This window comes from Botryllus schlosseri, chromosome 5 (genome assembly GCF_051294905.1).
Source record: "Botryllus schlosseri isolate E-star chromosome 5, Bs_hap1, whole genome shotgun sequence".
Taxonomy (NCBI): domain Eukaryota; kingdom Metazoa; phylum Chordata; class Ascidiacea; order Stolidobranchia; family Styelidae; genus Botryllus; species Botryllus schlosseri.
Genome location: NC_137240.1, coordinates 17,803,432 through 17,821,408, shown reverse-complemented (window position 1 = coordinate 17,821,408; position 17,977 = coordinate 17,803,432). Strand labels below are relative to the sequence as shown.

Sequence of the window (17,977 nt, the reverse complement as noted above, 5' to 3'; positions counted from 1 at the left end):
AAAGGCTGTTTTATATGTGCCAAATCATTAAATATAGATATACAATGGGTATTGCGTATAGGCCCATATATGACTGTCTGTATAATGTATGAGGTGACCAGCAGTCATATCACTCTCTCTCTCTCTCTCTCTCTCTCTCTCAATACCTTATTGCATTTGGAAATGAGCTTTTGTCTGACTGTCTGTCTGTCTGTTTCGAACCATCCGTGAACTATATTCATCATTACAGTACGTTGAAGTATTTTATGACATCGGAGTACTTTGATTTAGAGGTCGATCAGACCAATGATATATATCAATGATCAGACTAATTCGGATTGCGAATCGGGAATTGAATTTCATATCACTCTTCCTCGAGCGATTCACACGCGCAAGCGTCCCATATTCATTTTAAGTGAATAAGACAAACCATGGAAAGCTGATGAACGTTGATGTGCTGATAGCTCAGTGGTCCAACCACCGGACTCCGGAAACATAATGACTCCGGAATCTTCGGCTAGACAGACCAGTCATGCGAAAAGTGTAGCGTGCTGAACTGCTGATAGCGTGCTGAACTGCTGAACGCTGATATCGGAAAAGGGGTAGTGAATAGTCAGTCTTGGGTTGTACTTGGTGTGTAGTTAATTTATGACTGTATGTAATTGTATTGGAATGATATTGCAAAATGTATGGTTCACTTCACTGATATTTACCTCATTGATGTGACTGATTTCTTGAAGAAGCGGTGGCCACTGGCCCCCCAGGCCGCAGTTGGCCCCTTCATAGCAATCATGCAAAGATATTTAGATATCCCCGATAGCAATTTATTTGTATTTGCAGTCTATTGACTTCATGCTTGTTTCTAGCATTGTTACAAAGTCTATCAACCTACGTGATATTGTAATATCTTAGTACAGTTACAATGACTGGTGCAGCCTATGCCATTGCTGAATTCAGTGGTAGCACGTCGTCTGCGATAATCTACACTGGCTGGAAAGTGATGATAGATGTATGTCGGGTTTGAATGATTACCTGAGCGAACATCACGTGAACCATTGAATAAATGTCTTGTAATTCTAGAAAAAGCTGTACTGTTATTTCCCCAAAACGAATGCAACTGAGAAAGCCAAGAAACGTCTATCTCCAAAATTGAACAGTAACTGGCCTTTGCATGCGATCAAGATTTTAGGACCTGAAACAGGTTTGAACTTTCGAATGTAATGTCAAGATTTATCTTGATTATGATTACCAATCTTATTTAATTTAGATGATTGGAATGTTGCATTACAATGGCTTCCGAAATCTGAATACACAATTAATTTGGATTCCACGAGTCCGGAAACTGAGAATTCAAGAAAAAGACAACCTCGGAAAAGGCTCCACGAATCTTCGGGTGAATTTTCCCTCGTTATATCCATTCCATGATTAGGCCTACAGCTTGTTCCCATTTGTGGATAGTATTCAGCTATACTTAATTTTTCTTGCGTTCTGTTTGCATTTTATCAAGATCACAAGTGAATATTTTAACCTCGTAATCGCTGTATGGGTCAAGGTACACTTATTGTGTGATATCCATATTTGCTAAAATATAATCGACACAAAGCCAACACTAGAATAATACTTCCTATTCCAGAATTTATTCACAATTTGAAGAATTCATTAGTGGTAACCAAGTCAAGTGAATGTTAGCATTGTATTTTCTCAATATATCACCAAAAACAATCTTGCAACAGACGATGAAGTCTCAGAAGATCTCTCTTCTTCGGCTGCTCCAGCTACCAAAAAGAATGCAACAGAATCTGATAGTGAGATTGGCACCACTGGTGTTGACGAACTTGGTGGGTGCTTATTGCTTAACACAGAATGTTTTGTAATGAATGCACTAGATGAATTTTTCGACAGATCACCAAAGCGTGTATGTTTCAAGAAATGATGTTGCCAACAATCCAGGTCCATTAGTTGGTATGTAAAGAATTCTAGAGCTATTTGTAGTATGCCATGTAGTCTGAGGCTTTCAAAAATCTATCAAGATGATGAAGGTGCAAGTAGCTCGATGTTCGATAGAAATGAAGTCAGCTTCTCGCGTGGTAGCTGTTCATGCGGTGCAATTGGTACGTACTAACCCTGCTTGATATCAAATACCCTAGCTTGATTAAGATATTATTTTTGCTGCGTATGCAGGTACTATTGTTGAAGGAAACTTGGAATTTGATGTTCGCGATGCCATTGGACAAATCCAAGACACTTTGTCAAAACTGGAGCCTATCATAATGGAAATAAGTCAGAATATGAAAAGCAGGAGAAACGACAAGAAGCAATCAGACTTGATCATGGAAGATATTATCCCAGTAACCATGACTACTAAGGAGGATTTGAAAGCATTTGATAAGAAACTACAAGAACAAAAAGAATTTGCAAGTGATGCGGTATGTTGAGTTTATTCATTTTTTTAAATATATTATGGAGGTGTAAGTACTTGATCGTATTGCTTGGAGTACCAATATGATTGTGTAGTTTTGTTCACTGAGTATCAGTTGCCCATACAAATTTTTTTTTTGTGTAGTTCTCACAACATGCTTGGATAAACATGGGGTCTGGCAACTGAACTTGCGGTGTTTTTAAAATGATAAAAGAATTAATAAGTCAACAAACAGATGTCAGCATGCATCCACACCAGAGTTGAACAACCCTAAAACTTTCTGTTTTTCAGAATTAGATTGGAATTAGAATTATACCTATAGTTTATACCAAATCAGACTACGATTAGATTCGCAGCTACAGTATTTTTCTAAATTATGTTGGAATTATATGGTATCAGTTCCTAATCAGATTATAATTAACATTACTGAATTTGCGAAAACTTTGAAATTACATTGAGTTCAGTTCATATTAAATCAGAGTTAATTGTCATGACCATTTGAATAAAAAATGTCGGTACACCAAGCTTATTCTGTTCTAGACCGTATAATTATCCTGTGGCATTATCAGGATGACCAGAGATTAGATTCAAATTAGAATTAGAGGATGCAGACATTTCACAGATCAGATTATAATTAGAAATAGAGGGATGAAATACTTGACTAATTTGATTAGAATTAGATTGCAAGCATTTTGCTTTAATTAGACAACTATAATTATCCAGTTACGACCTCTTTTGTTCAGGTGAGTATAATCGATTGGAAGTTTTATTACAACCAATATGGGCAATTGGCTGTAAACTACTGGCACTACTGACGTATCGTGATTCATTAATTATTTTTCATTGACATATGTATGTGGATTTTACGCAGTACTTGTATATATCTTTTTCCTAACTAAAGGAGATTGTGAAGATCTTACCAGGATTATATGGTATAGGATAGTTAACTAAATCTGTTTTCATATTTTGATTTCAGATTTTTGGATTCAGCTCAGTTGGAGGCAACAATATAGGGCAGACCGTTAGATTCATCATGAAAAAGGTCGCTACCGCAGGAGTTTGGAGTTGTTACAGCCGCATTGGGAAAACTGGGAAGGAGGCTTTCAGCCACTTGGCTTTGTACAAGATCATATATAGTGAGGAGCATTTATGATAATCTAAGAACCTGTCAATATTCGACAATCGTCTTATACACCTCCATAATAAGTCTAGATCAGTGGTTTCCAACCGGCGGAATTCCCCACTATGTGAAGAGGAAATCCGGCTTTAGCCGGTGCAAACATGATAATCTTTTAAATGGTGCAGTCTGAAAAAATATGCAGCATTTGCAATAACTTGTTCCATGCTATGTCTTTACCATAGAATGGAGGGCGAATCATGCAGTCTAAAACACGCCACTGAGAAACCTGATGAGTAAAAACGGCTCGTAAACACTGTGCTAGATGTACTGGTGATTTTAACTGAATTTGAATGTGATTGTTGTTTTTGAATTTATCAAAAATATTTCACGAAGTTGAATGATCGCCAAACACAATGATAATGATAACACCTTTTAGGAGCTTGCAAAAGGATCCATGGCAGGAATTTTACTGAGAAAGATTACATTCGTGTAGTTACTGAAGCACTGCGGCATTTTCCCAGTCAGAAAGGGGGATCTCGATGGAAGGTTAGATTTCAATTTATGCTCTTTACATCATCAATCGACTGCTATTATAAACACTTATATTTCAGTGATAAAGCAATGAATGGTACTCAGATGCCCAATCAATATCTTCTCTCAATCAGTTGTCGGTCAAATAACTGATTCATTTGCGTTGTTGAATTGATCACTTTTGTCAGAATGTGAAGAAATCTTACTCAAAAATTCCTTTTGGATTAGTGGCTGTTTTCAAAGATCGTCAAAGTAGTCATTGTTAATCTTGATAATCAAGTAGAAGTGGCGATTTCTCAAGATGTGAAAAGTCAGTCAGTTTCTAGTCCTACAGATTCCCATAGAAAACTGAAAACTGTGAAGTAGCAGTAGAAGTAGTCTAAAATTAACCATTTTAGTAAGTAGGCTTCGCCTACATGATACTCCAGAAAATTAGGACTCATTCGTTGCTGACCACCTATGCCTGTTTCACAGTACAAATGTCTTAGCTAATAATCGTCATTTTAATTTTATTTCTGCAGGGTGTTGAAAAGGAGAAGACAGAGAGCTTATCATCATCAGAAGATGAAACCATCCAATTACTTACTCTTCATTCTTGATAACTTCGTTCATTTTTACTTTAACACTGTTGTTTCGGCATTATTTACTTGCCAATTCGTTTTGAATTAAATTGCAGCAAAGGTGGTTAATATGTAGTAGATAATGTTCGGTATGTGTGTGTACGCAGCCGTGATCACTGATCAGGTATGCCTAGTGGAAGAAGGCAGGTTATTATATCAGGATCTTTTAAACGTAGGATCTACACCCCTCGCACCGTTTGAAAGCGGTGGCATCTGCGTTGAATTTCCAGTATTAAAGTACGTGGAAAAGCTGTTGAATTGAGTCGACACAAAATCGCCCTTATCACCAACTCGCCGAGCTCTCATATTTACCAAATCAGAACAGCTTTTCTTCATCTCTGGTCTGTAATTGTTTGCTGGGACTCTCTCTCGCAAATAAACTGTCGAATCAGGTGCCCTCACCGAGCGTAAGCCATTAAGCCACAGATATTCGTTTTAAACCAGTGGTTCTGAACCGGGGTTCTCACGAAGCCCAGGGTTAACTCAACCGTCGTAAAGTGCAGCTCATTTTGTGCATCAGATTTCTATATAAATACATCTGTTGCAGGCTTTTGTTTTTGTGAGCGAAGTGAAAATTTAGGAATCACCAAAGACTTGCGCAATTACAGTGATTATCAGTATCGCTATCAGATTATTATTGTATTCATCATATCACCAAAAAAACTGCGATACAATTAAAAGACAGGAAGGTGCTTGTCGACGTAGAGTAGTCTTTGTGATCAGACACCCGCCTTGGCCTAGGCCAGAGATATCAAACACGCGGCCCGTGCACGCATTTTCGATTTTCAAGATATTCGACAATAGTTAACTGTCACATATCTTTTTTATATTAGGGAGCTTAAAATTCACTCCGAAACTGCTCCAAAAACCTCAAACTACTCATCAAACCGTAATATCGTAACATTAGGCCTACCATATGCGATGGAAGATCTGCTATTACGTCACGTTACCAATCCATAATGATTGATGATCCGTTGATGATTCGTGACTGAAAAGTGTGACTTTGACTGGTGCGCGATCTTTCGTAGAATTAGGCCTACTCCATGGGCCGGCCGCGGAAAGTTTTCCGTCTTACATGATAAATGTGGCCTGCAGCCCCAGTCTGCCGAGATTCCCCGCTACTTGCTAACTGTGTCAAATTTTAGTGACTGTATGTTATTATATACGTGTATCCGCAGCGTGCGAGAGTGGAGCTTACGGGATAAGTTCGTCGTAGCGAGAAGACTCCCATTATCGGCATTTACAATGTTTTCAACCCTAATGTCGTGTTTGTGGTAATAATGGTGTTTGTTGACTACAATGACCATTTACACCAGGCTGATATCTTATTTTTGAATCCGTAACCGCCGACTTGTACCACGGCACACTTCTAGGCTTTCGTTAGACACCGCTTATACCAGGGGTCGCCAACTCAAAACGGGTCACGGGTAGGGTTACCATATTTCTCTGAAGTAAATTCCGGACACTCTTTAGCGCCCACTAGCGGATTTTAAAATGAGGTGTAACCCATTGACAGTCAATATGACGTCACACTAGCAAAGCATTGCCCATCGACTGTGTACACTATGCAGGAATGGAGTGGAACATATAGGTCATGAATTGGGCCATCTGTAATGTGAGCTCAGCAGATTGCTACTTGCTTGGGTCTGCAATAGATTACTCCACGGGCCGGATGAAATCATCTGGCGGGCCGTGTCTGGCCTGCCATGTGGTGTGGTTATCTATTTATGTGTTTTAATCAGGTCCAAAATATCATTTTTTCTGCCCCCTTCCGCCCAAAAAAACACTGATCTTGGGGCCACCATATAGGGTAGTCGATATAAGTTGTTGGGCACTTACTATATGCATTTGGCTGTTAAATTTTATGTATGAATTCTGTCAATAATATTGATTCTTCCATATATTAGGCTACTATTAAATACACCAGCATATGCACATCCGGTGATTTCCAACCTTTTATGGTCGCTACCTCATTTCCGACTTGAAAATGTTAGGTGGCAAAGCTAAAAACTTGATAAGCTGATAACTAAAATAATTCAGCTTGCCGAAACTTACTCACGGCCTAGCAAGCTGATTACGTCCAACATCATCGCGATCCCAAATAAAGGCGACCGACCCCAAGATTTGGAACCACCGTCTGTGACTGAAGCATCGAATCGGCCTTAACCAACTCTAGGAATATACCGTTAGCTTATAATTGCGACTGCGATCGCACTTCTTTCAGTAAATGATGGGTATTTATATTTATTTTGATAGCATCGTTTGGCGAGGGTGGTGCCTGGTGCCCATACTAATATCGTTATACGTTGCATTAACTCGGGTGCGACGCGAAGAACAATTTTGAATAGCATAAATCTGCTTGAAAATAATATTGTTTATGTTGATTTACGAAAAACTTTTGAGCCTGCTTCGAGCCTTCAAAATTCCGGACATTTAGGCATATTTTAGAAATTCCTCCCGGACGCAGATTTTTCAGTGAAATTCCGGACATGTCCGGGAAATTCCGGACGTATGGCAACCCTACTCACGGGTCACTTTTCCAATCTCGTGGAGGACGCGGGCCGCATGAATTCAATATCGTTATTAATTAGGCCACATAGTTGAACAACGACGCTATCTTGTCACCTAGTAAACCCTAATAAATTGAGATCTTGGTAAATTTGTATCGATTCAGCAATCAGGCCCGCCAAGTACTTAATTTTCCTATATCCGGCCCGCCGACTGGAGAAGTTGCCCGCCTCTGGCCTATTCGGGCTGACTGGGTGACAAAATCAAGTTGACTCCAGTGGAGTCGATTCAAACGTTAAAATCTGAGAATGACTTTATGACTTGGAATGTCGTGGGTTCGTAAAGCAATGGATGCAACAAACGCTATTGAACTGCCGTGAGGAATATATTAGGGTTACCATATTGGAAAAATCTGAAAAGGGGACAACGCTGATTTAATTTGACTTTGACAATGACATGATCAATAGCCCGCGCCGATCATCGATTCGTAATACCTTCACATACAAACGATCTACATATCATGAGTGCAGAACCCCTCCATATCAGGGTTGTAGCCAATGTCACAAGGTTCCGGGAGTCACAATAAGTCAATCTCACTTTTATGGTTTTGATTCGAGTCAATTCGAGTCGTTTTTAATTCACCACCCAGTCAAGTCCGTGTCCATGTCGGGAAGCAGTGGTTCAAGTCAGTGTTGGGGTCAAGTCCGAGTCACGATTCAAGTCACAATTCAAGTCAAATTGGATTTTCGAAGTAGCCTATTAATGATGATTCAAAGTGATTAAATTTAATTGGTCATTTATCTAGAACAAACAACTAATATAAAGTTGAATATACAAGCAAAAAGGCGTTATGTATCACTCACGCAGCCTAGAACTGCTAATAAAATACCTGCCTAACTGTATAGCTGCATGCTACTGACTGGTATTATCAGCCAAACAAGATCGAGGATCGAATACAAAGCCTCAAGAAGTCGATACAAATTGATGTGGAACAATACACTACCCATCTACACATCCACGAGAATATTAAACTATATTCGTTCAATTCAAACTATACAAGCGGGTTGGTAAAGGGAGCTCTACGCAATGTAAGCAGCGAGCCGTCTAAGAAGGATTAGATTAACCTGCTACAACTACTATAACGTAAGATGCGATCATTTCGTTCGCGGTCAATTTATTTGTGATGTAACAATGGAGGTCCGGTGATAAGTACAATCAGAGAATGGCTGCTGGTTGCTCTCAATGGTGACACCGGCGCATCGCGAACAATCCTAACGTACTTAGGATTCGATGATTTAATCGACACTGTGTACTTGATGACTTGTAATTGACTCGTAAATTTTGCTTCGAGTCGCGAGTCAATCCACATTTTGAGGGACCGAGTCAAGTCAAGTCATACGAAAAAGTTTTCTCGAGTCACCCCAACACTGGTTCAAGTCAGAGTCATAACGTTGAGATTCAAGTCCGAGTCCTAGTCGTTACGTTCGTTGTTCATTTTCCAGTTCAGGTCATGTTCAACCCAAATTTCTACAACTCTGCTCACGTGATATCGAATGCCTCGCATTCGCAATGTACTATTTGTTGGCGCAGAATACCACCTTCGCTATGGACCAATGATTCTTTATGACGCATGAATGATGGTATTGGCGCCACGAATCTACCACTTCACGTGGCGTACTGCATGATATTGGTCGCATATTATGTTTGGCTTGAATCGTTTAGTTTAGGGTCGTATTATTGTAGTTAGGGCTCTATTTGACTTTGATGTTATTTAATTCGTATTATTTGTTGGTATTAAGAATTTGGATTGTTATAAATTATTTGGTCAGTTGTTAATCGCTGGGAATTTGGATCATTAAAAACCGTACTTCACCCAAGAAGACGCGTGTTCAAGTTTCAATTGGAGCGAAGACAGCTGACAGTGCTACGTCGTGTACCCAGATTAGGACTAAAATTTCTGCGGTTACACTATTTTCCCGCTGTTCCCGCGAGTCAACTTTTTCGTATGACTTGACTTGACTCGAGTCACTTTGGAAAAATTACTTGACTTGACTTGACTCGAAGCTTCAAAAATGTGCATTGACTCGTGACTCGGTGCAAAATTTACGAGTCAATTTCAAGTCATTAAGTATAAGCGGTGTCGAATAAATCACGGTATCTTGTGTATGTTCGGATTGTTCGGTGTCACTTCCCAGCAAACACCCGATCTCCCACGGACTTACGGGTACGTCCACAATTGTGCCCAGTCGTCCCACGTCCCACTTTTAGTGACTGAGGACTTGCTCAGTAGGTCACAAATTGACGTCCAATTATGTAACTCCAAGAGACCCCCAGAGGAAGTAACTTTAAGAGTGCTCCTATGCCAGTCACCAATGACCATTCCAGTGGATGTCATAATAGTGTGATGCCTGGATGCCACCAACACAGGAGTTGATTTGGATGTCCTTACTGGGAAATCGTTTCTATGAACTCAAATGTGCATTATTCTGCAGTCAATGCTGAATAAGTTGTGTTGAATACAGTCATGATACATGTGAAATCTAGTGGAGTGAAGCCGTGAATGTTGATATGGTGTGACTTTCTCATCGCGTGGAACTTCACAAGCCCGGCTGTCGATCATTGCGGTCGCACAGTGCTAAAGAGGCTCGATATAATGTGCGATACAGAGACACAGTGGCTTATTTTATTGTGACATTACTGGGTCGAAAATGCCCACATCAGGGGCAAATACTCGTAATGCATGTGAAATATTCCGATATCAGAACTTGATAATCGTCATGATGGGATTGTGATGACTATTCCAATCACGGAACAACGCAGTAAGCAATCCTCTCGGCTATTTCGATAATGGAGTCGAACACGCCTGTTGCTTCAGATTCATCCAACCATAAAACCAGAAGCCTGCCTTCTTCTATTTGGCGAGCATCGCGCATGCGCCGCGCGTGTAATTCAATTTGATCACCGTATGTAGCAATGGCGGAGGGACGAATTATCACAGTAATGGTTTAGTTCATAATTGGAAACGTTAACAGCGTGGACTGTGAGATGTCTCTATCATGAGTACCGGAAGGGCAGGGAGCTTGGTATTTGAGTGCTATATTTAATAAACAGCAATAGTCTCGATCATCATGAACTGCTGATGCGATATAATGAATTCGATTATATGATTATAGTGACACGGCTGTAATATCACCTGCAGACGGAATTGATCGACCCGCTGCTAATCGGTAACTCATGCAAGCCGATAATTCTTGTAGTAGGCTACATTTGATACTATATGATAATGTATTGATCATAGAAGTCTGATTTATTGCACTCTGTTCCATAATGTCTCACAAGCAATAACTTGCCATTTCATGTGCATCCTGTGAAAAGTTTTACAAGGATTTCCTAGGACTGCAGGACCCAATCAGCAAACCAGATGCCGCATAAAGTAATGTACCGGTATTTTATAACATATCGGTATATACTGAATTTTGAAATGTTATGTATAGGCTTACAGAAATGTGGAATGTTCCTTTATGGAATGTGAGATTGCTGAATTTGTGGATGCATGAAGATTGTAGCATCACATTAACATCCATTTTCGTATTTTTGTGTCCACAGCAGTATATAACCATCTATAATAGACTTAATAAAATAATTGAGGCTTTCAGTAAACATGTAAGAATTTTTGGCAATATTGGTTTATATTTAGGGTATTTTAGGAACAACATTATAATAGTTTGTTAGCCCATCTTTAACCTCGCTCTAATCAAAGGATACTCAAACACTAAACCAGTTATAAACTCTATAAACTTAACATGTTCATGGCCTGGTGCAGTTGGGTTGTTGGCAATGTTGGCACGGCCTCCGTGCATACTTTTATTGCTTGATTATAACTTTCGATATTAGTATATATACACGGAAACATTGCCTACATTGCAGCAGTATCAAAAAAGTAGGCTATGGATGGGCCCCAAGGAAGGCTGATTGCTCATGGTCATCTTGCCGTCGATAAGAAAACACAACCTTATTATCAATGGATTCTTACTATATATGGATGGGACATATCTGTGATTGTGTATACAAAGTTACTTCATTTCTACCAGGAGACTAGATATTGAACAGGCAATGTTATGTAGTTCTAAACTTCAGAGGAAGGCGCCGCAGTGGTGCATTGTTCATGGATCAAGATGTTAAATTATGTAAGTTGAAGTTACGAACTATATATGATGATTTATGATATTTCATTAATTAGCAATTTATTACCCTGAAAAAAGTGCCATCGATGATGCGGAAATATACAATTGACGGTGGTTCGCAATCGGGCTGCTAAAACGTGCTGGGTGGAACTATAATTTTATTATAAACTGCATTGTTATAGTGGTACAGAGCGTGTAATTTCAGTAGGCTGTCTTGAAAATAGTCACATACTTGGCTCGAATCATAAGAATTGATACTCGTTCGAGATTTGAGTAACCATACCAATGTGCTCAGCCCTACTGATTAGTCATTGTAGTGAGTAGAATGTGCGAATGGTCCAGCTTTAACTTCATTGTCTTTTTTTTACAGGATATTCTAGATTCCTGGCTTGGCTTCTTGACAAATGGCTTCACTACAAACATTATAATATCTTTGATTATTTAGATCGGCAATGTCTTCAATTGATAGTGTTCAACAACGTCAAGAACACTGTACAAAGTATGTCTTGATGACTGGAACCAAAAACGTTCGGAAGAACTACTGCCACATGGAACAAGCGTTGCTGTAAAATCGGTGCTGCGTCATCCTCAGGAAAAAGTCAAAAGGTATAAAACATTGAATACACTTCATGGAAACCAGAGGCTGTGAAAGTAATCATCTTTTGAACTGACGTAGATGTAATGTTATGGATTTATACACACCTAGAGGTAACAACTTTAAAGTTGCGTTAGATCTACTCGAAATGGAAGTAGATAATGCACTTCTGGAAAGTATACAAATAATAAGTTTGAAAAAGTAGATTTGGTCGAGGTGTTGCGTAGGCATTCTTAGCGTTTAATCATAGTTGGTGGTCAAAGTACATATTGTTTGCACCGGAGTTTAAATAGTTGCAACGCCTTGTATTTCTACTGTACAATTAGCCATTTACCAGGCTTGTAAAATTCACTTCAAAATGAAGTAAAAAGTTCTAAAAGAAGATTTTGTGCTCTATTCTATCCCAGGGGTTCTTGAACAGGGCCCGTAGACCCTTTTGTGGTACGATATGCATCGTGGAATTAGACCTATATGCTGTGGTTCTCGTGCTATGCGCAATTTTATGTGAATTGACTATCTGATTTTAATATAGGTACCATCAGAAATTGTGTTGAAAATAAATTTTGGGCTGCTAGAAATCTTATGAGTAGCATGAAGTGTGCGATCGCTAAGGCTAAGAAACAATGCTATTACTATGGCTAAAGTTGTTGATATGTTCCAATAATAATCGAAGCCAACATCTAATTCTGAATTAATTTGACTTTGGTAATGACAGTAGCAACAGCCTACTTTTCACGACTATATCAAAACCCGGATTAGGCTACACCGCTCAAATGCTCTGATACCAGATCAAATTTCAGTAGATTTTAAAATACAACTGTGACACGTCAAAGGTCCACCAACTGAAATAGTATAACCCAGAGTTTGATGATGTCATGATGCATCCTATTGCATCATCTCTATAACTCATTATTTTAACAAATTATGCCTAGCACAAAAATAATTTTATTGAAATATTCAAAACTGTGATTTTTTTCGTGTCAAACGTGAATAATACAATAGTAAATTATATTCTCGAGATGTTTATGGAATGCCTGTCTGCAAGCTCCCGTCAAATAAGGCCTACATGGAAATTATACATTGAATATCCCTATCTTGCTGCGTCGTCAAAAATCCGAAAATTGACCTGCGACCACATTTGAATTTGAAGCCTCTGCTCTATATGATGTGACAACATTATGAACAAGGAAAAGTTGAAATATCTATCTCGTATGCGAATTCGAAGAAAATGAATACCGGCTCTACATCATATCGAAGAATGTTTTTTAGATTTAAGATAATTCCTATTTTATTGTACTTTGAGACAATGCATTTGTCATTCACACGATCGTACGTAGCTACGTCCTACATGTGCCGTGTTCTGCGATATGACCAATCGATGTTTTTAGGCCTCGCAGTGGTACATAGAATCGGAATTCTAAATCTTGTTGAGTACAATTTATGAACCCTAAAAGATCATCTGTTTCGACTTATCGTTACTCTATTCAGATCCGTGGCAAGCCCTAGTTGTAGTAGGTGATAAGTTCCAAATAAAGGTGGTCAAAGTATTCATCGTTAGTACCGTACTAAATAGTATAAATAGCGATTTACAAGACATCAAACTACTTCCAAGTGTCGACATGGTCAAAATATGGAGACTTGAGGAATGTCGTAGTTGTATGCTTTTAAACAGCGATAAGGAAAGCAATCATGTTCAGCACTCAATTAGAAATATTTGTAGCGTCAGTAGTCTAGTACAAGTAAGAGTAACGCAATGTATCTCTACTCGGGTTCAAGCACTCAAGCAGCGATATACATTAGGGTGGAGTGAAAAATGGAAAATTTTGAATTTCAAAACGGACACTTGATATGTGGTGCCAAATTTAAAAAAAATAATTTCTATAATAATTTTGGGCTCGTGCACCCTCTAGTGGTCGTGCAATTGCAACGAACGAGCCAAAAATAGCAAATTTTGCTATATATTGATTACCGCTTATGCTAGAAAGCTGGTTTTGGGCTTAAAAGATGCGGAAGCAACAAGTTTCTATCTTACTTCCACAGAACTTCGTCTTCAAAATAAACAGAAAAAAGTTACGAGCAAATTTTTGATTTTTAGACCATTTTTCGGTAAAATTACGCACTGAAGCAGGCTACGAGGCCAAAAGCGTGTAGTGATTGATCTTATGACTGATAACTCTATATTTAAGCACATAAATTGCAAATCCATATTGAAAACACAAAAACATCAATTCTATATTGAAAAAAAAATATTTCGAATATGGTTTCACTACCAGAGTATTATTATGCACAAACTTTAAAATCTTGTTTCGTAATAAAGGATTTCATCTGCTTTCGAGATTTCAGTTTCTGTGTGATGAGGCCATCTCTACGTTCAAATCCCGACACATGGGCAATCGGCATATGCTTCGGTCACCACTTTAACGTCTCTTTCCACTGCCTGGTTGTGCCAAGGATGATTGATCCTTAATGGTGATGACCTTGGATTTTCCGGCTCGAGATATGAAAAGTTTTTGATTGCTGGTGGCTGTTCCGCATCTTTTAGATGCAAGTTGACAATTAAGTGGTATGATTTGGCCTTGATGTTTATAATTGGGATTTTTAACTATCTGATTCTAGTATCAACGTTGTTTTTAGGTTTCGGTTCATTAACATATCCTCCTTCTAAGTCGTCAATTGGAATCTGATATTCTGTTTGATCTGCTCATAGTTGTAGTCTTGCAAGTCTTCTGAGGCCTTCATCATCATCACCGAGCATTCCCAGATGTGCAAAACATGCCTTTTGTTGTAGCAAAGATAGTGCAAGGTTACGAATTGTGTATTAGAAAGCTTTTGTAACATGAGAAACTTTGTTGCAGAAGTTTTTAGCACCATCAACAATGGAATCGTGCCTTTTTATTTCAAACTATGACGGACAATAAACCTCAATGCAGAATTGAGCAAGATGGTTCAGATTGCTTGATGGATGACTCTGTCGCACATAGCAACTCAATGTTCGGCATGTTCTATGTGGGACTGAATCACCCATAATTGTGCCTTTTTATTCTGCATGGAGTTTTATTTTCCATCATGGTCTGAAATAAAAAGTCACAATTGTTTATGGTGCTAAAGCTTGTGCAACATAGTTAACCATATTACAAAGCTTTCTGATACACGAATTCGCAACCTTGCACTACCTTTGCTACAACGAAAAGCATATTTTGCACTTCCGGATAATGTTTTTTGGGAATGCTCGGTGATGATGATGAAGGCCTCGGAAGACTTGCAAGATTACAACTATGAGCAGATCAAACAGAATACCAGATTCCAATTAGCGACTTTGAAGGAGGATATGTTAATGAAACAAAACCTAAAAACAACGTTGACACTAGAATCAGATTGTTTAAAATCCCAATTATAAACATCAAGGTCAAATCATACCACTAAATTGTCAACTTGAATCTAAAAGATATGGAACAGCCACGAGCAATCAAAAACTCGCCATATCTCGAGATGGAAAATCTAAGGTCATCTCCTCGAACATCCCTGGCACAACCAGGCAGTGGAAAGAGACGTTAAAGTGGTGACCAAATCATCTGCCCATGTGTCGGGATTTAACTGTAGAGATGACTTAATCAGAGAAAAACTGAAGTCTCAAAAACAGATGAAATCCTTTATTACGAAACAAGATTTTAAAGTTTGTGCATAATAATACTCTGGTAGTGAAACAATATTCGAAATATATCTTTTTTCAATATAGAATTGATGTTTTTGTGTTTTCAATATGGATTTGCAATTTATGTGCTTTTAATAGAGAGTTGTCAGTCATAAGATCAATCACTACACGCTTTTGGCCTCGTAGCCTGCTTCAGTGCGTAATTTTTCCGAAAAATGGTCTAAAAATCAAAAATTTGCTCGTAACTTTTTTTCTGTTTATTTTGAAGACGAAGTTCTGTGGAAGTGAGATAGAAACTTGTTGCTTCCGCATCTTTTAAGCCCAAAATCAGCTTTCTAGCGGAAGCGGTCATCAATATATAGCGAAATTAGCTATTTTTGGCTCGTTCGGTGCAATTGCACGACCACTAGAGGGTGCACGAGTCCAAAATTATTACAGAAATTATTTTTTTTTTAATTTGGCACCACATATCAAGTGTCCGTTTTGAAATTCAAAATTTTCCATTTTTCACTCCACCCTAATATACATGGCTTATCAAAACTATTTTAGGTAAAGTAGAAGTTCTGGAAAGTACTGAAGTATGTACTTGAGGTGTTTCCACAATATAATTTGATTGACGGGTTTCATACTCTGTATCACAACGTCAGAAGCTGCCGTACTCGAGTAGACATTGTAGTATCGTCATAAATTATCACTCAGCACAAGTAGAAGTAGCGGATCACAATTAATGCATGAGGGAATAGAAATTGAAGCAGCTCTGACGCAAATTTCATGTGCTATGTCAGCAGAGTGACTCTACAAATGATTTGCTGACATTGTTGTATATGTTTCAGGCAAAACAAAGACCAAGAAGAAAACTGTTGTTGCAACCAAGTTTATTGCGAATACGCACTCGCGCTCTTAACATGATGCGGTGCAAATGATGCATCGTTTTATAATATGCAATGTAAATTTTACTTATGATTGCTCCATGCTTTTCCCTGTTTTAGTTGTATTAGCAGTTGTACTTTTTCAAAGTCATGTGACACGTTTATTTCTAATTTCATGATGCACTTCAATTGAAATGTTTGTAATGGTAATATAAAATTGACTTAGAACTTGCTGTTATATGCAAAATCCCACTGACACATTTATTCGTAGTGATTTCCTGATCGATTTTTCACGTAAGCCTTAACTTTGTTTACCAGTAATAGTTCATTAGTTAATGTTGTACTTGTATTTTGCAATTGTCGTTTTACAGTAACCCAATATAAACAGTTCGTTAGTTTATATGATGTTGAATTCCATGTAATTGCACCAGGTTAGGAGGGTAGTCCTGATATGGTAATCCTGAGGAATAGAACAGGTGGTAAATGACATATCCATAGGGAGTCACGTCGCGTCCACAGTAGGTCTGACGCATCCATAGGGAGTCACGTCACGTTCACAGCAGATCCAATGAGTCCATATGGAGTCGCTTCACGTCCATAGTAGACCAACTCAGGAAGTGTTTAGGACGCTTCTAGTAGTCGACAAATCCACTCCAGGGAAGTAACACTGGGCGTCCTGCGTCTTTTCCGCAGGAAGTCAACTGGACATCGGGTGTTTGCTGGGTTGTGAGAACAACCAGTCATGCACTGATTGTACATTACGAGGTTCCTCCATTGTTAGATCACAAATAAATTGACCGCAAAGTAGAAAATTAATCTACCCAGTGCTCACATTTACCAATCCTCTTGTATGATTTAAATCGAACTAATATATTGTGTGCGTTTATATTCTCACTGATGTGTAGATGGGTAGTATAGGCCATTAGACCATATCAATTTGTTTTCAACTTCTCGAAGCTTCGTATTAGGTCCTATATTTTGGCTGATAAGAACTGACTGTAGTATGTAGCTGTACAGTTACTCACGTGTTTTATTAGCCGTTCTTCGTGTGCGTGAGGGATACACCGTATTTTTGCATGTAGGCCTATATTCAACTAGACATTCGTTATTTGATTAGGATAAAGGATTAATTAATCTGTCTTTCACACAACTAGCAAAATGTAATGACTTTGAATCATCACTCATACTTCGAAAATTCAATTTGACTTGAATTGCGACTTGACTCGTGACTCAACTCGACTTGACTTGAGTCACCTCCAAGAAATGAGTGACTTGACTTGACTCGAGTCAAAATATGCAATGACTCGAGATGACTCGTGACTCGAAGGTAGTGACTTGATCCCAACATTGCTATTCCTCGAAGTTACTAGGAAATGCCTGTCTTGACAGCACGAGTCCCGAGTCATATGACTTGGTCGAGTCATGCGAAGTCATGCGAGTCGATTCACTTTCCATTCTTAGGAAACTAAAATTATCTAGTTATTCGATTCTGCTACACAA

The 17,977-nt window shown here is 38.6% G+C and overlaps 1 protein-coding gene and 1 long non-coding RNA gene across 3 annotated transcripts; both read left to right on the top strand.

The window, feature by feature from the left end:
* Positions 1 to 588: 588 nt before the first annotated feature.
* LOC145439806 (uncharacterized) lies at positions 589 to 4,738 on the top strand. Its single transcript, XM_080317447.1, has 11 exons — positions 589 to 633; positions 846 to 988; positions 1,060 to 1,180; positions 1,247 to 1,372; positions 1,713 to 1,817; positions 1,882 to 1,941; positions 2,010 to 2,090; positions 2,161 to 2,405; positions 3,375 to 3,534; positions 3,955 to 4,064; positions 4,571 to 4,738. The coding sequence occupies exons 2-11, from the start codon at positions 902 to 904 to the stop codon at positions 4,646 to 4,648; spliced, it is 1,173 nt and encodes a 390-aa protein (XP_080173573.1). The 5' UTR covers positions 589 to 633; positions 846 to 901; the 3' UTR covers positions 4,649 to 4,738.
* Positions 4,739 to 9,368: 4,630 nt separating this feature from the next.
* LOC145439824 (uncharacterized) lies at positions 9,369 to 16,877 on the top strand. 2 transcript variants are annotated; one of them, XR_013915362.1, is made up of 5 exons: positions 9,369 to 9,996; positions 10,053 to 10,610; positions 11,269 to 11,364; positions 11,807 to 11,967; positions 16,442 to 16,877. It is a non-coding gene; the product is annotated as an uncharacterized LOC145439824 (long non-coding RNA). The 2 variants fall into 2 exon arrangements; XR_013915361.1 differs by having other exon boundaries at positions 9,707 to 10,610.
* Positions 16,878 to 17,977: the final 1,100 nt, after the last annotated feature.